General features: G+C 39.0%; 2 protein-coding genes across 6 annotated transcripts in view; both read right to left on the reverse strand.

Moving 5' to 3' along the window:
- Window positions 1-5200: 5200 nt before the first annotated feature.
- Window positions 5201-26428, reverse strand: part of LOC110170631 (LIM domain only protein 7-like) — a 39162-nt gene continuing 17934 nt past the window's right edge. The window contains exons 6-30 of one of the 5 annotated variants that reach the window (XM_055148701.1): window positions 25779-25809; window positions 25302-25415; window positions 24386-24596; window positions 23693-23936; window positions 19586-19615; window positions 18915-19029; window positions 17879-18018; window positions 16917-17559; window positions 16290-16520; window positions 15594-15708; window positions 14544-14705; window positions 12638-12822; window positions 12479-12542; window positions 12220-12276; window positions 11024-11049; window positions 10670-10777; window positions 10371-10454; window positions 9306-9706; window positions 8679-8723; window positions 8206-8264; window positions 7260-7443; window positions 6731-7048; window positions 6254-6362; window positions 5872-5974; window positions 5201-5802 (exon numbers count right to left, since the gene is read on the reverse strand). In XM_055148701.1, coding sequence (XP_055004676.1) covers window positions 5780-5802; window positions 5872-5974; window positions 6254-6362; window positions 6731-7048; window positions 7260-7443; window positions 8206-8264; window positions 8679-8723; window positions 9306-9706; window positions 10371-10454; window positions 10670-10777; window positions 11024-11049; window positions 12220-12276; window positions 12479-12542; window positions 12638-12822; window positions 14544-14705; window positions 15594-15708; window positions 16290-16520; window positions 16917-17559; window positions 17879-18018; window positions 18915-19029; window positions 19586-19615; window positions 23693-23936; window positions 24386-24596; window positions 25302-25415; window positions 25779-25809 — 3802 coding nt within the window. In that variant the 3' untranslated portion in view covers window positions 5201-5779. Of the gene's footprint in view, window positions 5803-5871; window positions 5975-6253; window positions 6363-6730; window positions 7049-7259; window positions 7444-8205; window positions 8265-8678; window positions 8724-9305; window positions 9707-10367; window positions 10455-10669; window positions 10778-11023; window positions 11050-12219; window positions 12277-12478; window positions 12543-12637; window positions 12823-14543; window positions 14706-15593; window positions 15709-16289; window positions 16521-16916; window positions 17560-17878; window positions 18019-18914; window positions 19030-19585; window positions 19616-23692; window positions 23937-24385; window positions 24597-25301; window positions 25416-25778; window positions 25810-26428 lie in introns of all 5 variants that reach the window. The other 4 variants (XM_055148697.1, XM_055148706.1, XM_055148710.1 and 1 more) reach the window with 4 other exon arrangements.
- On the reverse strand, window positions 20557-23186 carry LOC110170632 (LIM domain only protein 7-like). The gene is made up of 3 exons (XM_020936310.2): window positions 22535-23186; window positions 22155-22298; window positions 20557-21793 (listed from the first exon to the last, which is right to left on the reverse strand). Exons 1-3 carry the CDS (start codon window positions 22954-22956, stop codon window positions 21007-21009), a joined length of 1353 nt encoding a protein of 450 aa, XP_020791969.2. The 5' UTR covers window positions 22957-23186; the 3' UTR covers window positions 20557-21006.

The following is a 26428-nucleotide window of genomic DNA, read 5'->3' on the forward strand; positions in this document are numbered from 1 at the left end:
CGTGATTGAATCCATAATCCATAGCATTCTCTGTCCTTTCACCTAAAATGAAAATGAACAATAACATTCTCTCAGTAGTCCAACCATCAGGACGACAGCGCTGTAAAGACATGTATGGCATCAAAGATATATGAATGAGATGTTGTGCGATTTCTTCAGCCCCCAATCACACACTAAAGAAAAGGGACCAAACTAACAAAATTGTCATGTTACTTCAAAATGCAATATCATCTTGGAGTAAAGGTTCAAAAAAAGCTTTTGTAGAACTTACTGTTACATAAACACTTCAATATTTAGCTTTTTTGTTATGTGAAAATCAATTCTGTATTTTCTTGTGTGGCTACTGGTCAAAAATCAAATGAACTCTTGGCAATGCAAGGCCATCATCATCTTCTCTGAAACTAATTATTGGAGTAATATATTCAGATCCATATAAAAGTCAAAAAGACAATTTGCATAAGCGATTTTGTGTCAAATAAATGTCTTTTTATGTGAGAGAGCAATTATGCAAATCAAGTCCAAAAAATATCTCCACACAAAACAGTCCAAGACACATTTACGTCAATGAGATGAAAGCACAACAGTTGCAAATAGAATCTGTCTGACATTCTGTGAGAACCAGGTGTGCACACGTCGCTAAAACTAACATCCCAACATCAAATAAAAGGTCAGATTACAGCGCGTGTTGCACTTCCTTTTATGTTTTTTTTCTCTGAATAAATTTCAATTAACTTGGATGAACCGTGACAGGCCATGGAAGTATTACTGTAACGGCTGTCTGTTTGAGGCACAGTCTGTTTACTGCATCTGTAGAAAATATGACTGACATGTGGTTAATAGCCCACAGTGTCCAGTCCAGTCTATAACATAGTACTGACCCAAACACCAAATGGAAGAACACTGTGTCCAAGGAAAAAGTCATGAATAAAGGAGCACCAATGTGGAAATATACTGACACTTTGTAATCCCATGTGTATTGGGGGAATGTTCACCAGTTATCATGGAGACACAGTGCACACTTCAGTTAAGTTTTAAGCCAAATAAGTTTTAAGATTGTCTGAAAACTCAAGAAAAATAAATACAAAATGGATTTTTAACACATTTTCAAGAGCCTTTGATCAATATGAGCGTTCAGGGTCCTGTTTGATTTTCAACAAAATGGTGAGAGTGACTCACTGATAAAGTGTTGGTTAATGCTTGCTAGTTTGTGACTGTAAAGTTATTTGACAGAGAATGTTTGTGTGTATTGGAAAAATATAAAGTGCTGACTGTCAATTATAGGTAATGAGCCTTTGTACTTCAGTATTAACACACATACTTTTGTGGTACATATAGCCTAAAGCAATTTCAAACTTCACTGCAATGATGATCAGAATTCTCACTGAAATAAGATTTTGTAGGGTTTTGTGCTATATGTCCCTGTTGTATTAGTGTGAGATAAATCTGGTCAAAACATAGAGTATAAAACTTTTGATATGTGTTACTCTGCACGTTCGGATCCATGAGTGACATGCTGTTAATAATCCCAGTGTCCAGCACGGTCACTGTCCTCTCTCTCACATCTATAAAACACCAGAGGAAATGGGGAATCAGTAATTCAGGTCAGGCTCATCTATAGCACTGGAGGAGGATGGAATAATATAAAAAACTAGCTCTCATCTCCCCAGGCATAATAGTCTGCATATCAGGATGGCCCAGCTGCGTCCAGCTGTCTTATCATCTCAGTGCGAGCCTAAGAAACATGTCTGACTGGCTTTCTTCTCCTTCACGCTGCAAAACTACAAAAACTGCAATTTTTTGCTTTCCTTCCTTGTGTTAAAGCAATTCATGTTTTTATGCAATGGTGCATTTGGAGATTCTGGGTCATTCTGCAGCTTTAGTAACACTAAAATAATGAACAATGCCAGTATATTTGAGTACGATATATCTCCTGAACATTGAGCATTACACTCCTCCTACTCCTTCTATTTCTAGTAGATAACGGAGAATATTTCTTATGGAGATTATTGCACTGTTTAATTTACTGGAAAAAAAAAATGTAGATAAAGATAAAAATCAAAAAAAAAAAAAAAAAAAAAAAAGCAGAAACCATGTGAGGTCAATACTGGAAAAGTTTCACAATTACAACTTTAAATTGTTACTGATTTTACCTGCATCTCATCAAAAATAAATTGGAGAGTGCTCTGGGTCACACAGACAAATTAAAGATGTTCTCCTTCTTGATTGTAACATGGCTCTGAACATGCAGAGGAGGCAAAATAACCGGTTTTCAGCACTTTCCAATCAGCCTGTGTTTTAAATGACTAATCTTCTTCTTGGGTGTTATTTTTGGTCCCCTATTGATGAGTATTCCTAATGTGTGTTCACATTTAATCCTGACAGGGACGCACCTGCACAGCTAAACAGCACAGTTACAACCAAAGCTTCATTATTCAATCACTATTTTATTTTTGGAGGGCGCCGCATGCTCCAAGATTGACTGCGTCGTAGGTGCCCTTTTGAGAGGCAGGGATTAGACTCAGCCCCATTCATAATGAGGACAAGCAGGGATTGGAGCTGATCGTTTCCTCATTGAACAAAGGTCAACGATCAATATCTGTGGACAAGTTTAGTTTTTACATCTGTGGGGAAGAGGGGCACTAATCTGTTGACTATGAGCACTCCATTACCCCTGTGCCACAGGTGAGATGCACTTTCACATCCGCACTGTTTGTCATTAGCGTTGGGAGCTGGAGGTCCCTCATGAAGCCTTTATTCAATGTGACATTTAATTTGGACTAGGTCAAACGACAAATTGCTTATAAAGAGTGAATGTGAGAGTGAATGGTCTGTGTATGTTTGGTGGTCCTAAACAAAGCAGGCTGTAGATGCTCCGTAAGCCAAATGACTCCTAACATGAATATTTGGTTAGACGAGTGAATACAATAACAAATACTTGGCACCAAAGACACACAAAATAGTAAAAGTAAAAGTCATCATCAGCTTCTCTCCATGGAGATGTTGCCCGGAATGGTCCACAGTATGGCATTACACGTATTTATCTCAGAGATGGAGACAGCAGGTGACACCATAGGGCCAGGTTGCATACAAGATCTATGGAGAGGCGAGCCCACTCACAGTAAGAAAGCTAATTTTTAAGTCAATACAAAAATTAATGCATTTAATGCCATATAGGGAGACATTACAGACAAAGCATGAAAACAACATCTCCATGAAGACAAGCAGATGATGAACCCTCCATCAGAAGTTACTCAATGCAACTTTAATGTAAAACAAGAATCATTATCATATCATGATAGACTTACCTAAACATCGAAGAAAAGCTTTATTGTCCACTTGAATCTGGGAGAGAAAAGATAAAGTAACTTTAAAGGTGCAATGCGCAACTTTACGGGTGGAGGGTCTCTTACCTGCTTGTCTCCATGGAAACGTTATTGCTTTCCCTGAAATGTTCCATTGGTATGACATTCAAAATATCCATCTAGCATTTGTTCATTACGAGTGCCTCTATTGCTCAAAATTTCAATTCCTTCTCTGAACAGAATTTGAATTGTAATGTGGCGCTGTAGCCAGCTTGTCTCCCTCATGATAGAAAGGTTTGATCTGTACAGTGTACAAACACAGTAATAACATTTCCATGGAGACAAGCAGGTGGCAAACAATCCACTAGAAATGTTACGTAGTTCACCTTTAAGGACACTTTAAAAACATGCTTTCATTTCATCTGAAAGCTATTTAGATGAAGACCTTTATGATCTTTAGCAGTCAGCATATTTTTTGTAATAGGTCATATAAATTGATCATCTTGCATTAACCTTTTCAAAATGTATCAATAAAAAATAATAATAAAATACAGCCATTTTACATTCTTCGTAATGGTCTGACTAGAGCTTTAGTACCTTTAGATCTATTTGCAAATACAGCCTACAGTGCAATGACTGATGGAGCTCATTGTCGGTTTACTTTAAGTGCATATAATCTCATCTGTGTTGTGGTTTACGACAGTATGAAGCTGTTAAGTGCTCAAAAGCCATGGCAACAGGTCTGTAGAGACTGACAGGTCCTAATTATAGTATAGATTCAAGCTGCAAGTCAGTTAAAGCTAAGGTACAACTTTAAACAAAATGGGTGATCAGGTGGTTAATAGACATCTTTGCATCTTATTTTACCAACCATGATTACAGTATAAATACTACTTGAGATACTTATCTTGCAGGAAAATACGGGGGTCAGCTCGTTGTTGTGGTTTGTGCATGATTCCGTGAGTGGATATGAGGCGATACATTTATTTGCAGTTTATATAGCTCAACTTTACTCTTTCTATGTAGCAACGTGACATTTTGCTTAATAGCTAATCCTGCAGGCTACTAATAATCAATGTAAACAGTGCCCCCTTTTGGTGAGGTCATAATATAATTTCACACGCCACAGTTGAATAAAATGCTTGAGAATGTTTTCTATTTTTACTGTTCCATCTTGGTAGAGACTAGACCTGGCTTCCAAGTTATAATTTTAGTTTTCTGTGTAAGGGAGTCGGTGAATCATCATTGGCAGACCTGACATAAAAATCTGGATTTATTTTCTTAAAGCCATTAAACTGTATATTTGTTGCGTGTTATTAGGACTAACATTTACCATTAGCCAACGAAAATCTAAATAAAAGTAATCTTTTTATTTAAGATGGCTGCCTCAAGGCGACGTGTGTGCTCCTTCAAAGTCTCAGCCAATTTAATCCTGCCTAAATCCATCTATCAAGTGAATGCATCTTCTATTTATGGCAAGCAGAGGCTCCTCACCTTGTTTCAAAAGCAATTGAGAGTTCAGGATCTAGAGAATATTTCTACTCTATCCTGTATGAATATTCATTGGCTGCTTAGGCAGATAGCATTTTGTGAGACAGTGACAGAATACATTAGAAAAATAGCTTATCAAAGTGTAATCAAATGTAATGCATGCACGCCAAAATGAAATATGCATGACAAATTGGCTTTGGAGCAGGCAGAGCAGGCATGTCCTCTGAACCCTGAAACTAAATCTCATTGAAATTCCTTTCATTATGACGGAGCAGAGGAGGGACAGAGAGGCAGAAATGATGGGAGGGAATTTGAGATTACAGAGGCAGCTGAATCCTTGCATCACAAACTAGTATGTCACTGCAAAACTGTTACATAACTTTATAATAAGGGACACCAAAGTGTAATTGAACATTTAGCTGTTTTATTTACAAATGAATAATTTCGCCTTGTATCAGTACGATATTTTCTTTACATGAAAAACCAGGTACAATCTTTTCTTAATCAGTGAAAAGCAAGTGCAGACAGACAAAGGACATTTTTAAATATATTTTTCAAGAATTGCTTTACGTTTTCCCAGTTTAAACAAAAGGCACATCAACTTTACAACATCTTGGTTAACAAAAATATTAATACCATAATGGAATGGAGATGGATAACAGACAAGATAATCTCACCTTTTTGTAAACTAATTAATTTTAAAATATCTGTAAGATTTGATATTATAGTAAAAGTTTATTGCTGGAAAGGTTAGCCTGCTAAAATCTTTGATACATGCACAACTATTTTATACATCTTAATACTTATGAAGCAGAAAAGCAGATAACAACTTAGCAAGCTTACCCTTTAGATAAAAATATGAATATGGATAATGTAAACTTATAAGTCCAAAATTACTGTTACGTCTGAACTATTAGTTATGGCTTCAGGTTTATGGTTTATTATCACAAGTAGTCTCTTCATCAATTTGTTGGAGTACAGTCACATCACATGGAGGTTGGTTGGCCAGCTAAGAAAAAAAAAAACAGAAATTAAAATGATTTACCAAATACATTACAAAAGTTATGATTTCACTTACTTTTGAATCGCATATAGCAGGTGTTGCAATACAAGTGTTTATTTCGTATTCTGACTTCTGCTCCGGCTTGTGATCCACCAAGGTCCGACCCACAATCGAAACACTAAAAAGTCCAAAAAAAGTTAATCGCTGTGCACGGCTTTTTAAAGATAAACTGAAATGTCTAAGTGCAGTGAAGGACCAGGGCAGATAAGAGTGAAGGCTCAGGACTGGAAAGGAAAAAGGTGCACTTAAACTTCAAGGTGAGGACTGGAAAAAGCATCACATTTAAAGAGAACAGAGATCAGAAGAGAAAATGTAAAAAGGAATGGAGAAGTTTGATATGTCAGAAACTGGATGCAGCCGAGATTTTCCTTGGTCCTGAGAGGGTCCAGAGTCTCACCTTAAAACAGCCCAAATGATAACAGAGCCCCAATGACTCGATGATCATGGCTGCTCCCTTCCCCAGTGGAGTGTCACAGTATGTACAGATTTTCTTGCCACTCACTGACCTGGATTATAAAGTGTAGAGCAGTAATGTTAAAGCTGAGCACACATGCACAGGACATGTATGGATGGTTAAACACACAGATACATTGCACTAGTATAATATATTAGTTTATATATTACATCACCCATCGTATATATAGATGTCCACAGGGTTCTAAATAGAACAAAATAAATTGTGTTTTTCTTAGCATATATGTGCCAATTCAAAAGTAACAAGTTTGAGAGATAATGGTCATATAGAGTGTTTAAATTTTTATTACTAAAACTTTTTTTTTCCCGATTCCAAAATTATTTTAATCCAACTATCTACTCTTTAAATTGTCCCATTTAGAACCTTGAATACCACCAGGCTTTTGGGCGTCACTTTTACCTGTTCCTCTGCTGAGAGTCAGACAGTGGCTCTGGAGATCTGGTGGGTGAAGGAGCAGACAATGAAGGGGAGGGTGTCTGTCGGGACCAGGGGACTGAGGGGGTTCCTGCCCCACCTCGCAGAGAACTCAGAGAGGATGAAGAGGGTAGAGTGGAGGAGCGAGGAAGACCTCCTGACCAACCACCGTAAGAGGAAGTGCTACCCGCCATGGCAGACTGAGGCCGTGAGTAGTTTTGGATTTGAGAGTTGGTCCTAGGTGTCCATGAAGAACGCCAGGAGTTATAGTTGTTGGAATCCAGGTTGTCAAGAGATTCACCTCTGCAAAGCGTTGCATGTTAGCAGTTAGTATAACCAATTTGGCTGCCATCAGGATGTTTGGCTTTTTCTTTTTTTCTTTTTTTTTTTATCAATTTGCCAACACAAGACTGGACTGGCAGCCATTACAAAGCAAAGCAAAAAACACCCTTATATGTTAGGTACCAAACCAACCACTGTTAGTCATCCCCGGTCTACAGTAAAGTGGGTGTACCTGCGCATAGGGGGCACCTCTCTCTCCATGCTGGTGGTGCTGGTGGTGGAGGAGCGTTGCCTGATCCAGCTGCCGTCTGTCAGCAGAGGGGTCTTCTTCTTCATCTCTTTAAGGATCTGCTGTCGCTCCAGCTCGGCCTGCGATGCTGACTGTTGACCCCTCTGAGTCAGTGTACTCCCCATCACTGCACACAAACAGATTACAGAGAACACCACTTCTGTCAAATTTTTTTTTAACAGACCAGTTTGATTATTTTTCCAAGCCTTGATTTCAATGCAGGTGTGATTAAGTCAAATAAAATCAAAAATAATGACTAAAGTGGCTTTTTCAATCAAGCTAGAAATAATTACTTGCTTCGGCAAGTGATTGATTAATAATTTGTTTTCTGCCTTACTAATCAAACATGTTCCAGGAAATGGAATATTGTATGCCATTATTGACACAGAAACCAATCAGAGAAGGTCACAGAGGGGAGAATGCATTTGATTTGTGATGTTGCCTCATGTTTGAGCCCACCTCTCTCAGGCTGTCTATATCTCATAACATTGAGAATGTCCCTTCTCTCCATCTCCAGCTCTGACGCTGCTCTTTGACTCTGAGCCTGTTTATAGCGCTCGCTCATCCGCTCCTGCAACAGCCAGTGAGCTATGCCCTTTGGCTGCACAGACACACCTGCGCCCCATACAAGCAAGGCAAATTTATTTTACACAATCCATACATTTAAGATTTACAACTGTTAACAGTATCAAAGCCATAGTGCATACATTTACTATGATACTGAATAAAATCCTCTAAAGCAAAGTAAAGATTCACACACCACAAGACCAAGAGCTATGTTGACAATTGGTGACATTACAGACAGCAAGTATAGATGAAAATTCATATATGTAGTTTACAGAAATGAAAACATAAACTCTTGCTTAAGGAGAAAATGACAAACACTGACCTCTCTGTTGAGTTCTTTGTTCTTCATCAAGTTGAGGAGATGATTTGGATCTTGTCCTGCTATAAAAATGCAAATATATTTACAACTCAAGTCCGTAATATTAAGTTCCTTGATTAGTCTTAAGCAAAGAAAGCACATATGTGGGCATAGTTGAAGGAGCCAGAAACTATACAATACATAAAAATCCTATATAAACAGTGGAGCAGCTTTATGCTATCAGATGGTAGCGGAAATATTTTCATGCAACTTTAATGTTTATTTAGAACTGTAGTGAGTCTCAGTGGTATGTCGGTGGGAGGTTTGGTGCAGTTGCCAAAACAAGGATTTGCTCAGAAACGGCTTCTGAAAGAACTAACATGGAAGAATACAGTAGAAAGCCTGCACCCATTCAGAAAGAGTGGATGTGTTTGAACAATGAAAAACACTAAATACATGAAAAAGATGGGTAGATTTTTCCACACATTTGTACCAACCTGTCTGCAAAGGTCATTGTTGGCTGGGCATTGAAGCCACCAGCCCTTTGGTGAAGTTGATGGGTGAATGGAGTGAGATGAGCCCAGAGTTAGACGAAAAAGACGAATGACAAAGCACATGCATATTGTTATTATACATATTAGTAACAAGTATATTATATAAGCATTAGCAGGTTAGTGATGCAGAGACCTAAAATTTCAAGTATGAAGTACAATATATTGAATTGCTGTGTAAAAAACTGCACAAGATATAAGCTAATTTCCAACCCACTTTACACTTTGACAGTAACATATTTTTTGTCTAACAGTATCAATCAACCAAAACCAATTTGTTGTCCAAATTCTGTAACTTTTTACATGCCTTCTTGGTCAGTGTGTGTGCTGGTACATACTACTAAACAGACTAAATTGGCTAGACTGTGTGGCCATATACAAGCTTGGGACCACCTGGAGGTCAAACTGTTCATTACATATTTATAAACACATTGCATGATGCTTTGAATTTTAACTTATTAAATGTTAGTAACTGTTAGTATGGCTTTGACAGCACCAGACAGCAATGCCATGCGTTATCACATGTAATAATGCCGAATGGTGAGTGGAGAATGTGTTTGGGACAGGACTAACCACTGCTGTTGCTGCTGCTGTATCTCCATGGCTCTCTCTCTTTCTCTGCGTTGTTGTTCTGCGAGTTCCTCTGCTCTCCTCCTCCTCTCCTTCTCTTCATCTTCCCTCCTCCTCTCCTCATCCTCTCTCCGCCTCCTCTCCCTCTCTTCCTCCTCTCTTCTCCTCTTCCTCTCTTTCTCCTCCTCCTCCCTCCTTTTCCTCTCCTCCTCTTCTTGTTGTTCCCTCCTCAGCCTCTCCTCTCTCAGGCGCTGGAGCTCTCGTTCTTCGGCCTGTTTCTGCTGCTCCAGCTCCTCCTTCCTCTTCCTCTCCTGCTCCTCCCACAGAGAGCTGAGGGGCTGGCTGACGAGTGAAAGGGGGGAGTGAGGACCCTTGCTCTGGCTGTTCACCTCCAGACCCGCAGGCTACCACAGAGAAGCAAAGAGGAAGTATTTGACCTTTACTGTAGTGTGGATCAGCATCAAATATTAAGCAACTCAGCACATGTCCTGAGGTGGCACGCATTTGGAAATTTCAGACAGACTTTTTATTGCAAAACAACAGTGATGTATCTATTAAACCATGGCTAGACATGGTTCTGCTTTCTCTTTCATTTGGCTTTTTAGGGGAGAGAAGGAAAATGAAAATATCAGGATCTGACTGCATATAATGATGGCATAATTACAGCATAACATTTAGCCGTGCTATTTGCATATATTTAGACGAGCTCCTGCTATGAGTCATGGACGCTTGCCTTTTGGGGTCCATTGGTTTACTTAAGTTTATGGGTGTTGTGCGTAGACTACCAACTAGATATGCTAAAACACCCTGGAATGAATTTAAATTAGTTCAGTTTGTGAGAGTGTTTAGATTTACATTTTCTATGTACTAAAAGCAGGAGTATAATTCTTTTAATTTTGAGGCCAGCAAACCAAATTACACTAATAACTACACATCATGTATGCTAATGGAAAGTGTAGTGATTCATTAATCTTCCACTCTTTTCTACTTTACTGACCTCCTACTGTTTCACCAATACAGAGATGCACTGCCAATTGACAATACAAGCTTCTTAAAAACACTCACCACCTGCTGGCTTTGAGTGCTGCTTATCTCCTGTTGAGCTTTGAGCCACTCTTCCTGCAGTTTTTCTTGATCACGTTTATATTTTTCCTAGAGGACAGATAGGTAAAAGATTAGGACTTAGCTACATAAAGTTTATTCCAGACACACTGCTGAAGAAAAATTTTGATTATTATTATTTGAAATACCTCAGCTTATATTTACATTACAGTTTTGTGTGATTGTCCATGTAGATGACAGTGCACCTTAAACCAATTAGTTAGGGATAAACATCAAAATGTTTTTGAAATCGATAATACTCATACCTGTAGGAGGCGCTCTTGCTCCTTCTGCCATTTCTCTTGCCTTTTTCTCTCCTCTTCAGGGTCCCAGGACCAACGGCTAGAGGATGGAGTGATTGGAGGAACAGGTATCTAATCAGCAGAAAGCACAGATTTAGACACCAGTCAAGTGTGCCAAGAGAATGCCTTCACTGGCGATCAATAAAGTTAAGTCTTATCTTCTATAGCTTATCTTATTTTTTCACACCGTTCAGATTACACAAAATTTCATAGTTTATAAATATTCAGGCAAATATTTATCATATAGTGGACTTGCCATAAAATAAATATACCATTAGCCACTAAAGTCTTAATACTGTAGATATGTCTGGTACTTACATCTGGCATTACAGGCTCTGTTCCTCCTTGAAGAAAGAATAAATCAGTTAGCACAGACATGCACAGGCAAAGTAAAACCTAGGGCGATACTCTGTCAAACTTATTTTAACTCATCAATCATTTTAGATAATATAACATTTAAAATTAAAACACAATCTAGCAGCAACTATGGTGGAATTCCTTAAATCAGGAACTATTCATTCACCTCATTTGGGATCACCTTGTAACTGGCATTTATTTTGAGTGAATGGTTTCAAATAGGAATATTGATTAATTGAGTGTGCGAAAAAGAGGATAAAAGATGCGGGAAACACACAGGAAATGCATGCATAAATAAAGAGATAAGGCACACATTGACTGATTCCATACATGCATTTGGAGAGAATTTTTTCCAGAACAAATGCAGGAAAAGACTGACAATTCCACAAGTACAGACAAGACTGGATTTGTATTTGTGGTGGGCAAAGGCATGCTGTCTTTAACAGTCTTAACTTACACAAAATGGACAAAATGGACTTGTGAGCTTTAAGCCATGTTAGAATGTTGTTACCTCATCAAAAACATACCCGTTACTGTATTTTGTTTCATTCATTAACACATGTTTGAGTAATTCTTTATTATTAGTCTGTCTACATTTCCAAAGCTCAAAGTGCTCTTGTGATGTCATGAAGTGGTAGTTGTCAAGTTAATAGCTTTGTTTTAACCAAATATGCAGGATGTGTGTGTTAAACAAATTAACTAAAACACAGCTCTATGTTTTTGATGAGTACACAACATCATAACATATCAGAAAATAATGTAGTAATATAGGACCTTCAAGGTATATCTGCTGTTTGAGTATTCATTTTAGTGTATGATAAAGATCACTTTGTCCAGCATGTCTGTGTCTCAGATTTTGGTGAGAAAAGTCAAGGACCACAGCAGCACACACTGTTTACCACAGAGGTAGATCAGCGCACTGACATTGGACCCTGAGCCCCCTAGAGGAAGGAAGGTGTAATGCATAAAGGTCAGAAAGAGCCCCCAGAACAGACAAGCATGACACATTTGATTTGAGTTTGCAATCAACTGCTTTACATGCAGTGAACTCCGTTTGCATCTAAGAAGTAATGGACAAAGCACAGAGACTTCAGACACCTTGAATAGAAGGATACGAAGTAATGACATTTCTAATTACCCAAGTTTTTATAGTTTACCTTGTTCAAAAAACTCAGATCTTCGTTTTAAGTTTTTCAAAGATATTGGTTCTGACTCTACATGAAAACAAGAAGGGAAAGAACTCCTTAATTACGGATGCAAAGCACATTACAGTAAATCCAGATATTCAATAAGTTCCTATGGCTTTGTTTATTCGAAGTCAGCAAGTTTAAGCCTGGACTGTTTTGTAAGCTGCATTCAGACCGAAGCCAAGATCAATTCTGTAACCTTTCTGATTGCGTGTGCTCTGCTCGCTACCTTTGTTCCTCATGGTCACAGGCTCGTTCCGGAGACTGCCATTAAGTCCATTGGAGGCCACATCCTGGGTACAGAAATAGCATTGCACATAATCATTAAAATAGATTACACAAATGAACAAAACACAGTGAAATGTTGAATTCATTTGGTATTACTTACAACAACTGGGTGTGTGAAGGTGTCTTTGGGTGACTCTGATTTGTTGGGGATACGTGAAGTAAAATCCAAACTGGAGTTGACTGTCTTAGTATCAGGAGCACCTAGAAGTAGTGGATGATCCGTAGTGGTCAGATTGATGGTCTTATGGCTTTTATATGGCAGGGAAGTTTGGTCTCTGTTCCAGTCTGCACCATGCAATGCAATGGCAAAGATGTACAATCATATGTTTTGAGCTGTTTGGTAATTGGGAAATTGATCAGGCATAACATTATAGTCGTTTACCGCATTTACAAAACAGTTCTACTGACAGAAACATTTTTTTCCCTTCTTCTCTCTTCTCTTCTAATTAATGCTAATTTTATGATTATTATTTATATTTTGATTTGTTTGTTTTGTGATTTTGGTGTCTTTCTTATTCTGTTAGGGATTTTGAATTACTTTGCATACTCTGTGTGTTATAGAAATAAACTTGCCTACTTTATATTTTGATAACACTCTGGCATTGATATCTCCTGTAATTTGAGCTACTGGTTCTATACTTCCCACACAGGTCTGTTCAGTACCCCCATGTGAATAACTTTGACCATTGCACTGGTTAATAGTAGTAGTAGTAGTAGTAGTAGTAGTAGTAGTAATATATCCAGTATATTATTACTATTACTATTAACCTTTACCGCCTTGTGAATAACCTTGACTGTTGCAGTGGTTAATAGTTGTTCCATAATATGCTGGATGTATTAATAAACTGAATGATTGATATTCCTTTATCTGTCACAAATTTTCATTCAAATTAGGGTTTCTCGATTGTGGGAAAAAAATCCTAATCTAAATTCAGAAAAGCTTTATGAAACAATGATTTATGTACTGGCAAAAGTTAACAGGGTGTATTCATAATTTATTACTTTTAATTATGTTTCAGAAGCCATTGTGGCACTGTAAATTAGACTTTGCTTTGCTCCAAGGCCAGAGTGTTGATATTATATTCACATTTTCTGTAACTGATGGGAGCAATACAAGCTAACATCATAACTGCAAAATCAAATCCTTATACCTGACTTTTTCTTTATTATTGTTAGTAATTGTAGTATTTACTTATTGCCAAAAATATACCACCACCGCCCAACAGAAGCCCTAATGAATAAACAGTTTGTGATTTCACCTGTTTGTGGACATGATGTTGTGCCTGATCAGTGTAAATGTAAAAACCCCACATTTGAATATATGCACCACTAGTAAGCAAGGGGCAAGGTTAAAGTGTAGTTAAGAGGACCAGCAGGGAGTACCAGAGAAACCATCTTCCCAGCCATGCACTCTATAAAAGCTTCAGAAACTCACACAATGTGGCAAACAGGCTCACAGCCATTTGTACAGACTACAGCTATTTTAACAAGCGCCGCGTGTTAGTTGTAGTGAGCTCTTTTGGGTGGCTTATTATTTTTGTAAGTTGAGACTGACGTACTATGGAACAAGTAAGGCTTTTATACTAACACTATGAAGAAGCAGCAGTCTCTCACCCAGGGAACTACGGGCTTCGTGTGGGTAAGTTTGCCACAAATAACACTTTACATCTGAACATATAAGAACAGCGCAAGAGAATATAGACCAAAAACCAACCAACATTATTAGTAGGAAGGAGCAATCCACATGAGAAATAAGTCTTTTACCCTTGATACAAAAGAACAGTCAGCAAACTTTCACCGTTTAGCTGTCAAGGGATCATTCATGGATGATTTAACAATAGTTTACGGACCAATTTGGGGTGTCAAAACTATTTAGTAATGCACACAGAGTGAGCTATTATGTCAGCTCAAGATTCTAACCTTTAGTTCACCTGTAATAGCCAGCCTCCCACTTTGACTCCACTAAAAACCCTTTAAATACAGTGTAGAGGCTGTAGATGACTCACTGTTCTTGCCATGACGCCTTATATCTATGACCAGACTGCCCTCCTGCAAAGCCTTCTCTATGTGGGTCTTCCAGGACATGTAGCTCATGTCTGCCACCTGGTGTCCATTGACGGTCAGCACCTCGTCTCCAGTCTGAAGCTGGCACATTTCTGCTGGGCTTCCTGTTCAAACACAATGATCAGTTGTTTAGTGGGATCTGCAAAGGATGACTACACTATTAATATGTAAAACTGATATCTGAGTCTATTCAAATCCATGCTTTCACTCTGAATGTTTAAGGTGGGATGCTTAAGTGTGCACATATGCCACATGCTTAGCTCAATAGAAATGTTATTCCTTTGCCTAGAATGTTCCACAGCATGGCTTTACTGCAAGAATGTACTTGTATACATTTTGTGAGGGGCAACAAAACATCTGTAATGAAAAAACAACAACAAAAACAAAAAACTTATGGTACATATACTTGTTTAACGACATATTGTGCAAGCTTACGCAGCCCACCTTTAACATTCAGAGTGAAATGTATGGAATTTTCTAGACTCAGATAACATCCTCAGGAGACAAGCAGGTGGGGAACTCTCAACCAGAAAAATTGCATAATGGACCTCTTATTTTCAACAATGCAATGTTGGTCTAAAGTAAAGTAAAACAGTTTTCTGATTATTATGCTGGTAGAATATATATTTCATTATCATATGCTAAATAAAAAAATGTGTGAAGAATGAGAGACATACCCAGCAGATCTGACCCATATAGAAACTGCCCTACATAGGCCTGGCATCATCACTGCAGTGGTCTGGAAAACCAGCTAACTTGCAGCACAATGTGAAACGTTTACTGAGCCAAGACCCATTCAAACTATTGTACTGGGTCTATGCACACCATTTGAAATAACCTTTACAGAACAACCTATAATATGTTCTTTTGTTCCTATTCAACAGAAGAGTAAGCCTATTTATAAGTGGAGAAAGTGCATAACAGCTACAGAAGTGAAACAAGGATAAACAGATTGGTATTATAGATAAAAAATAAGGAGTAAATGTGATTACCTGGAATAATGGATGTGACTCGGGCACCTGTTGAGTCCCAAGCCGCCTGGAAGCCAAAGTCTCTGCTGCTGTTGGGCTTTTGGTTCAGACTTATCCTCATCTCACAGAAGTCCTCCTAAAGACAGACAGTTCAGATCAAATATTTAGACAAATTAGCTTTCACAGTAGCTACACGTTGGCAATCAAGTTCGTGTTTCGTTCTGTTAGCTGCCAGCAGTCATGCCATGAATGATTAATGCCCCTTTAATACCTCACCTGCTGGTGCTAATTCAATTTCAAGATTAAGATACAATGATTTCCTTAATATAAACAAAACCAAAACAGCTAATTCATAATCATATTGCCTACACTTGTGATGTTCTCAACTATATTTGAGGAATACTTTGTAGACAGACAAATGGATACTTCATTGTACACAATTTTAGTAATCTTACCTGACCTATTAATTCTATCTATGCCACAGGTAATGTGTTAAAACAAATTACTGTTTTTAATTCTTCTTGTTGTAAGATTTGTAAAATGTATGCATTATTACCTTTAACATTCATTGTACTTTTAATTTTTTGTTTATTTCAATGGTATGTATGTTTAATTCATCACTCATTCATGTAGGATCCATAGGAAAATAAAAATGAAACCACTGACAGAATCACATTTTCTTTTGCTATTTTTTTTTTTTGTATTTAGGACACTGACCTGGCTGTTGTCTTTAAATGGAGCAGGGCTAACTGCAGTTTCACTCTTGGGTTCCGCAGGAGCAGGTGATGTGCTTTTCTCTGCGCTGTCCTCCTGGTCGTTGTCTTCCTCGCTGCTGTGGGCAGAACTTGACTGGGCCTCGTCTTCAGAGGTCATGAACTGGTGATAGCGGCTTGGCACTGAGGATTTCTTAGAAGTGTCTCCATTCACAGATTTAATAGAGTCATCCGTCTGCAAAGAACAAAGTGGTTTAGAAATACGTACTGGGAATTTAATAATATTTCATTTTATGTATTGTATAAAGCAGTATCAGAGACAGTAAAATGTATGTTTATGATTATCATTCTATGATTTTTTTTCTCTTTTTTGACACTAAATTAAGTCTTCCTTTCAGTGTCAAGTGTCTATAATAATTCCCTGATAATAGGCATGAGAAATACTTTAATTATGTATAACCAGACAGTACTGAGTTAATTTACTTACATTACATTATCAGACCAACTCATGTGAATCATGCAAAAAATGAGAATGATAGCGATGCTTGTCTTAGAGTTTTCTTGACAATTCTGCACTAACAGATCAGCTGATGTTTGCTAAGACTTATTTACTCATAACTCTGACACTCACTGTATTGGCTCGGGGCAGTGAAAAGAGACGGGTCGATTGGGTTCCGAATGGCTTCGGTGTGACAACTGACGTTAGCCGCGCGCTATCCGATTTCTGGTAGTTCCTGGGCAGGGAGGCAGAAACACGAGACACCACTGGGGGCTTGGGTTCCATTGGGATCTGCTGCTGTGGCTGTATGAACTTCGATTCAACAGAGGGAACCTCAGTTTGGGATCGTAACAATGGGCTCTTTGGCGCCTGCACCTTCGGCTCAGAGTTCAGAAAGGAGGTGGTTGTTGTAGTCTTCACTGTTTCCACTGAGCTAGTTTGGAGTCTGCTTTGCTGTGTAGCTGGTGGAGATGGAGAGCGCTGGTATGAGCTGTAGCTTGTAGATGTGATAGTAGAGGTTATGGTGTCACTGTTCACTGTTTCTTTGGAGGGTGTAGGAGAAGATGCTCGACCAGTAGCTGTGGAAGCTGGTGATGGCTCTTCGTCCATCACAACAGGCTTGGAGTATGAAGAAGAAGCGTAGCGTGGTGTGTCAATAGTGTTGCTCCTGCTGTAAATGGCACGTGACGTTGAAGCTGATTTTTCAAACACGTCCTCGTCATCCATGTACGATAATGATCCCAGTCGACTGCCAAGGCTCCGACGTTTGACCTCTCTGATGACCAGATAAAAAAAGAAAAGGCCATAAGAAAATGTCACTTTGGTGCAGGTTTGAATGGATTTGACAGCCACAAAAGATGGTGGTAAATAAAGATGATGTGAAAATGGGTAAGCAAACTGCACGCACTAGGACTGACAGTGACTTGTACTGAATGGTTTTACAATAAATCAAAAGAACTGTCAAACTTGTTACTTACAGTTTCTTTCAAAAGAGCCATAGATAAAGCATTAAAGTAAAACATAACATACTTTAAGTTTAAAATGCTACAGTAACAGGTATGCTACCCCACATATACTCTGCAGCGGTGATTTACCTGTCCTCTTGCATCTCCTTGAAGGTCTTTGACTTCCTGTTGCTGCCGAGTGTCAGCTCCTCTATCTTCTCACGCTCCTCTTTTTTCCTCACTATATCAGAGTTGACACTTTTGCGCCGAGACTTCCATTTACTTAGATCCTACAAAAAGCAAAACCTGTCAGTCATTCTGTATAGGATTTTATTTTTGTTACAACACAATAAATGAGACAGATAATGATGCATTGCTAAGTAGAGTCTGCGCACAGCGATAAGCAGAGAATAGTGAAAAGGAGAAGAGCACCGAACAGAAGGGCTACTTTTGAAGGTGTTCTATTTGTGTGCTCTAGGCTCCTCCCGGCTCACCTCCCTGGAGAATATGGGTACTGTGTGACCTAAATGCTGCTTCAAGACTTTATTTTTTAGCCTTTGGAAACACAATTATATTTTAGTGACTCTTGACGTAACATAAAAATGTGTCTTTTTATTTAGTCTCTTGTATTTGTGTATTTTTTCTCAAAATATATAAATACATTTGTTGTGATTTTATTGTCTTTGATATCACATACTGTATGTATTTACAGCAAGATTTCAAATATTTTTTTTTGTTTTTAAGGTAAACTATGACTGCTGTCAAAGAAAAAAGGACATTGTCTAACTATTTAGAACCTGCCTCTTTTTTCAGCACTTGACCAAATGCAATTTACAGTGACATTTTGACACTCTTAAAATGATTCAACCAAACCCACTGACATTCAGAAAGTATTGATAAAACATACATCAGGCCAGACTAGACTGACTGAAGGTGCATCTGAGTTTTAAAATGATGCAAAGACAATGCTCTTCCATTAAATGTCATTATTTTTTTTACCTGAATCAAATTAAGGTGCAAACACTTAGCACCCCTGTAGACCAGGCACGGAATAACACCATTAGTTAGATGCATGTGTAGATGCAATACTGAACCTTTTCGCCAGTATTTCTATCAGTTGAGATTGATTTGAAAAGAAAACATACCGATTAACCTGTGCAAAGCGATCTGAAAACACTCTACTCACATCTTGCCACTTATCATCACTCTCCTTGATGTGCTCTCGATATTTCTGTAGCTCCTCATAGCGCATCTGTCTTGCAGCATTCTGGTCCATGACAATATCACTTGTTGATTTGCTCCTACAAAAGAGAAAAGTTAGAAAAATAAACAAGTGAAAGTTATTAAAGTTTAGATTATGCATGCCATTCCACGGTCCAGCTGAAATATGTTATTAAATGTTAGTATGCAAACCAAGCGCAATGAAAACTTTTGTTAATAACAGACATTGTAGTACACCCGGGTTATGGAAAAGAAAAAAAAAACCTTTGTATCCTCACCTCCTCGCAAAATATCACACTTAAATCAGAGGGTTATCACAAGAGCAACATGTGCTTAGAAGTTTGTAGTGAACTTCTCAATCATAACTCCCTGTACTCCAGCCATATGACCCAGTGTACCAGCTGCGTGCATCTTTCCACTGTGTTGCTTTGTCAATAGGGCTTTGTCAAGCAATAAACCTCCCCTTGAACTTGGCCCCGTGCCACACAATACACATTATGTGTCAGCATTTAGCGGCTGGAGGGTGAGAAGAGCAGTGACAAAAGCAAAGGGAGAGAGAGCCACAGAGAGGGTGCAACTGAAAAGGCAGACCTTAATGCAAAAGTGCGAAATTCCTGAGAGGCTATATTAACTCACCCTTCGAGACTGTCCTGTCCTTCGACCTCTCTATAAAATGAAGAAAGAACCACAAACAACAGGGATGAAATAAACTGTACGGGAATCCTAAAAAAGAGAGTTTATGGACCACTTGAAGACTTGAGAGTGCATTACAGCCAAACCCACATGCAGCTTTCAGTTGGCTAAAAGTTTCAGAAACTGCCCGAATTAAATTATAAGAATGGTTTTAACAACTGTTGTTTTTGTTTATAGAAGATACAATATTTTCTTTTCTTAACCACATTCTGTATGATAATGGTCTTTCCATGATTTTTAGGCAGACTAAAACTTGTAAATGCTTTTTCCAATCAGACAGAAGCCCTAACATCTCACAAAGGTAATAAATATATGTGTTGTATTTCATAATCTTTGGTCTCTCTTTCTGTCTGTATATTTTAACCTACACTTGGAGAATATGCAGTAGCATAAAGTATACTATAGCTTACTTGTTAAGTTTCCTTGCTGTAGACATGTATGTTTCAATAAACAATGCTGCCTTTATAGAGAATGACTGATGTCATTGGAAACGTGGCTTTACATGTGGAAAAGTCAAAGTAAGTCCAGATGGCCCAGACTCAGGTTAAATGGCAGCTTTGTGTGCTGCTGTGGCTGCTAGTGCATGTACAAACACCAGGGTACGGATTTGTGTTCATGTTACTATGGATACGCATCTTCTTTTACAGCAATGGGGAATTTCTATGGGACCTCATGGCATCATCTCCAGACAGGAGTACAGTGTTTGAAATGGCATGTTCATTAGTCACATTGTTCAATACTGTAATGCTGCTGCACTTGGAGTATCACATGTAAGTGTGAAGTTATTTCTCTGTAACATTTGACAATGACCTAATCCTCATAAAGCCTATAAAGAAGCACTAAATCATTTAGCAGATTACAACAAATTTAAGAGCAATTTTGTTTATTAATATTTTATATCAGCTTAAGGCAACCAAATGTATACTGTGCATTTATTTGTAACATTACGTTCCCTTCTCATTATTACTTTGTTCATAAACCAAACTTTAAACACACATTGCATTATCATGAATACTGTAAATTCCAGTGTCATTGTTCAAAAACTAGCTTATCTTTACTGACAGATTTATTTTCATATATTCTTGTCATATATTTTTGTCATATATTAATAACTTAACATAACTTCATTCTTCTTAAATATAGTTTGTTGGTAAAATACAGAAAAGAAAATACAACAAATCCACAATACAGTCATTCTATTGGACAAGTCTGAATGATTCATTTGGCACCACCTCTCCCATTGTAACACAACAAGCAGGACAATCGTTGTCTCCAACAAAAATATAACACATCATCCAATCTTTGTAATGGAAAAGTACCAATGTCCACAGACGTAAAATCTGTTCCCGTCCAGTCAAGTCTATCTATGTCCTTAATGCAGCCAGTCTTTCCAGCAAAAGCTTCTTCCTGTGTTTAAGCTGACTGGCTTCTCTGATAGTCTGCCATTTTTGCAAATCCTCCTCACTACAGGTCGAAGGCACTGATGGACCCTTTTGATTGGTCAAAGCAACTCTATTGCACACCTCCAGCTTGCGAACCAGCATATCATCCGTATCAGGGCGCATCTCTTTATCAAGTTTATTTGCTTTATTGTGTTCTATTTCCTGGGTTAAAGGGCATGGAGGGCAAAGGAGTTTGGCTTTTAATTCAGGAGGTAGAGTCCAAGGTTCTGGGATAGGCATGGGGCTGTAGTTATCTGGGGCACCGGATAGGGGGCGCTGCTCGTGGGATGTTTTTTCCTTACGATAAACCACATCATCTTCTTCTATGTCAGGGAAGACCTCCTCCTCCCCCTCCTCTGTGCTGTTGCGGTCAAGCTTTCGAGTTATAATATTTAGCTGGGGTTCTGATGAGTAGCGTGGAGGCCTGATGGGTAATTTCAACATTGCCAGATCTGTGTTAGACTGAAAAGCAAGGGTCCTTCTGGCAAACATGTCATCATTCTCCAAGTCAGGGTATAAGCTGTCATAGTCCAACTGGTCAGGAGGCTCTCGGGGGTCTTGGCGCCCATAGAGGGGCCATCTCTCACATTTGACCAACTTGGGACCTGAGGTGGGGTCCACAGGGGGAAACACTAAAGGAGGTGGCTCTAACACAGGGGATTGTATCACAGGAAGTTGTAGTGGTGGGGAGTTGGGTTCAATATAGGAACTGCAGGTTGGCAAAAGGGAGAGAAAAGGACAGAGAGAGTAGAGATGAGTGCATGCTTGTGAACTTGATGACAGAGCAAGAAAAATAGATTGAGACATGTAGCAGGTAAACAATTTGATTCAAATAAATTGATCAAATCTTGAAATTCCTGAACTACAAAATATAAATCATCATTATAAAGGCTAGAAAGCAGCTTATTTCAGAGATCAACTAAATGTGAGTACAGCTTGTTAAGACTTCAGCAGTATAACAGTATATAGTCCTTAATAAAGCAGCAGGTTGGAATCTCCACATCAGTTAGAAGTGTAGACAGGGTTAGTAGTATGTTCCCTCAGTGTCACAGTCATGCAGCTGTATCGACCTTTTCCCCACAACCAGGGTGGGGTGAGCTGCAGAGGGCCTATCTGAGAGGGACTGAGAAGGACCAGAGGAGGAGCGCCCCGAGGAGAGCCACGGACTGATGTCGCAGTCCGAATCATCTGAAGACGAGTCTGATTTCTTGTAGCTAAACAACCAGAAGACACCATGAACAGGACAGATGACAGATAGGTGGAAAAAGAAAAGGAGGAATTTATGAGAAAATGCACCATTCATTTAGATTTAAGATGATGTTAATGGCATGCAGTGATTCTAAAAGTATAGCAAGATACAGTATTCAGCTGTTATGGAGACATTTACTTTAACTAATGTTGCAGTAATGTGATTATGTGTACTTCCATGTCATGCCCATTCCTCACACACCTGAGTCCTTGCATCTTCTTGTACCAGGGTCTTTTCTGTGAGCCCAGTTTTATTTTCTGAATGTGGATGTCCTCTTCAGGTGTCCAAAATTTGGGTAGGAATTTGTCATGGGACAAAGCTGGAGGCTGGGGTTTGGTGCCTATCTTGCGGGCGTACAGATCATCTTGAACAGGGTCAGCGTGGCCCACCTCATCATCTGAGTCCTCTGAGTCATCATAGTCCCTGAACAGACTGTCAGTTGACACGCCAGTGTGGTGGTCCACCCTCACAGAGCGCTGGGGGGAGTGTGTTTGTCCACAGTCATAGGCACCAGTTGTACTGCTCAAAAGAGACAGCCAACCAAACATGTCACAGCAGCATTTAGAAAGCACAGCACACCAATCACACAAACAGCAGGCTTTTCTCAGCCAGTCACAACTCATGTGAGATGATGCAGGATGAGTGAACCATTGCAAGCTGTAAAACCAAACTTTGAGGCAAATTTTTATCTGTTATGCTCATAGCTTGACCCTGCAAGCCTAGAAACTGAGGAGCATTGCAACTGAAAATCCACATCAATCGCAGAAAGAAACCAGACAGATTGCTAAGTTAGAAAGAGCATAATCGAGTCATACTGCATAAGGTTATGGCTGATGTAAACTTAAACAAGCACTGTCTCATGAGGCAAGCATGCCATATTCACTCTGGAGCTGCTCTGACCTGAGGCAGGCCACATTCTGCTGTGGGACAAAGCCAGGATTCAGATTGACTTGGGGCCATGGCCCCCTCCTAGCCTCAGATGACTTGGTGCCTGCCAGAGGGCTCATGGGCATTGCGAAGTTTGTGGGAGTGGAGGGGGTGGGGCTGTGGAAGCGTCTGCTGGCCAGATCATCCAGGACCAGGTCAGGGTCAGGGCGGTCCAGGTCAGAATCACTGCCACTGTCATCATAAGAACAGAACTGCCCTGCTGCAGGCACCGGGGACCCTCTACTGACATAACAGTCAGATGAGAGCCTCAACAATAACAGCAGAAACCCAGCACAAAAGTAAATGACCAGCACCACAAATACCAGTGATGGAAGAGGAAAGAATAAACAGTACTTTCTTAATATAGTTAAGACAATTCTAAATACACTCTATCAAAACATATGTGTAATTTCTGTATGTGTGTGTTTATACCTGATGATAGGTACTTCCTCTTCTGAGTAGGGGCTTGTCAGGCTGCGGCGACTATCGTCATTGCGCTCTGCTCGTTTTTTCCTCAGTGGAGCTGGCACATAGCCTGTACTCTTGTCCTTGGAGGGCAGAAACTGGTTAAACTGTGTGGTGGTCTTAGGCGCGATCACAGCTGAACGCCGGTAAGTCAAGTTATCCTTGTCAGCCATCCTGAAGGCTGGCTCTGGCTCAGTGTCACTGCAAAACCCTGCAACATGAAAGAAGGGTGTGAGAAACATAAACAATGACATAACATGTTGATAAAGGTGCTACTTAAGTACACTAATCCAGGCATGCCAAAACAACAGACCTTTGTTTTACATAGGCAATGTCTCATAGTCTGTCCTTAAAAAAATCAGGAAGTTTTATTACCAATTTTATAATGAAACTAAAGCTTTATTTTTACTGAAAATAACAGTGTTCCAATGGACACCACTAGATGGCATTAGATATTTGTTTTCTCATATGGGAGTCAGATTACTGGCTCAGATCTTTCACATCTTGCCTGTTCCCAAATATTTTAAGTTTGAGGTAAATGAACTGTAGAGAAATATTTTGGGAAGAATGTAACACTTTGACGTCTATGGAACTCAGTTTAACAAGAGCCAGTAGCAATTGTTCTGAATAAGTTTAATGTAATACAATAACATTTCCTACCCTCACTGCTGCCTTTGATATCCGATGAGATACTGTGCGGTCGAGATCCCAGAGAGTCTAAACTGTCCAGGGAGTCGTCTCTCCTGTGCCCCCCTCCTCCACTTCGAAAATGATGTAGGTCTTCTTGTTCTGAGTACCAGCTGTCTCCAAAACCACTGTCTCGCAATATGCTGTTGTCTTTTTGGGGAGTGGATGGCGACTCGTGCAGAGCCTTCATGGACAAAAACACAGAAAGTTATACAAGAGTTAGCATGGACCTCCCAGGTTAAGTGACCTCTTATTTACCCTTTACAATATAATGAAATGTTTCTCTGTTTACAAAGAGTGTCTTGTGTGTCAAACATGTAGTGCTATAATGTACAGTATTTTCCTATAATGACAGTCTTTATGTAACCCTTGGAGAGACATTGACAAGCTAAAACATGTTAGTAGTGACAAAACAAAACTATTTTAGATCTTTAAATCTCTTAAAATTACATCAGACAATGCAGCTGTAGCCCTAGCCTTATCAAGCTTAACTTAACATGGACTAATACTATCATCACATTGGCTAAATTAAAGGGAGCGGCAAGGACACAGCGCATATAAATCTAAATGGGAGTGAGGTGTCACATTCAACAGAGATGTGCGCATGAAGAAGCACAACCTCTATTTACACTAAACTGGGTGCACTGTATGGGACTGCAAACAAGATTAAAATAGTTGAGTCAGGGGATTAGGTCATTTATGATTTAACATAGCTTTGGTTTAGTGGCCAGCATTCAGAGGTCCTTTGCTTATTATGGTCATTCTGTCTTTCTTTCTCCACATACCATAGAGAATATAAATATGCAAAGAGGGCAATAAAGATTGAAATTGTGCTTCCTATGGTCTCAAAATGCAATATGCAAATGCAAAAGCTCTCAATGCCATTTACCTTGTACAATGCTGTGCCCAGCAATCCCTCAAATGCCTTCAAGTTTAAGTAAGGTCCATTATACACAGGGTCACACTGAGCCCTTCTTCCCAGCCAGTAAAGGGTGATCAGCACCTACAGAAGAAATTGAAAAAAAAAAAAAAAAAGAAAAGACATACACTTCATAATTAAGACAATATATTCAATTATATGTTTTTTATACATTATGACTTTAAATGTTTTAAATTTTTTGACAGTGAAATAAAATTTGCCAGGTTTAAGACTAAATAGTTGACAAAAAAATTGATAGAAGACCAACTTTGTAAAATATTATATAGAGGTACATAGTAAAAGCTTCTTGCCAATAAAAGAATATACAGTATATACATCATGCTGTTCAATTGTCAGCTTAAATGAACAAACATTAGTCCAATATATTAATGCTGAGAATACATTTATAATTTGAATGACAAATGAATTCAAATTCAAAACACTCACATTTTTCAGTCTGCGGCTGGTCTCCTCGGCTCTGTAAGGCAGAGAGCAGAAAGCTGTGGTGAGTGTGAGAGAAAATGACAATAAAAGAACAGAGGGCATGCTTGTTTGGAACGGTGTGTTTGTGAAAGAGCTGGAAACGCACAGCACAATCCTGACCACTGGCAACTGCTCGCTCCACTCACTCTCACACAAATAACCTCACTCAAAAACAAATAAAGCCAAAGTGTGGGAATGCTACTACAGCAGTCATTTATCATTTACACTAAACTGTTCTAGAATTAGTACTATTGAATACAATGGAACCATTGTATCTAATTTGTTTATGCAAAGGCTAAGGGAATACATTTTTGTGGTGAAGTAAAGTTGTTGTGGTGTGATTCCATCAAAATTCATTATTTTATTCCTCTGGTTATTAACATTAACTTGTTAGCCAATGGCATGGGTGGACCAAGGTTACTGTATACTTTATTGTCGTCCATTGAGCAATTTTTCATCTGCATTTGACCCATTCACCAATGCCACTAGGGTAATCCTTCAAGAGCAGAGGGCACCACAGTGCAGGGCACAGGGACCCACCTCCAGATGTTTAGCTAGGCTTGGTCAGTACTAACTTGGAATGCTGAAGGGTTTTACTTATTGTGCATGTTTGC

Source organism: Boleophthalmus pectinirostris, unplaced genomic scaffold (genome assembly GCF_026225935.1).
Source record: "Boleophthalmus pectinirostris isolate CB_2022bp ecotype Guang Dong unplaced genomic scaffold, ASM2622593v1 HiC_scaffold_1, whole genome shotgun sequence".
Lineage (NCBI taxonomy): Eukaryota > Metazoa > Chordata > Actinopteri > Gobiiformes > Gobiidae > Boleophthalmus > Boleophthalmus pectinirostris.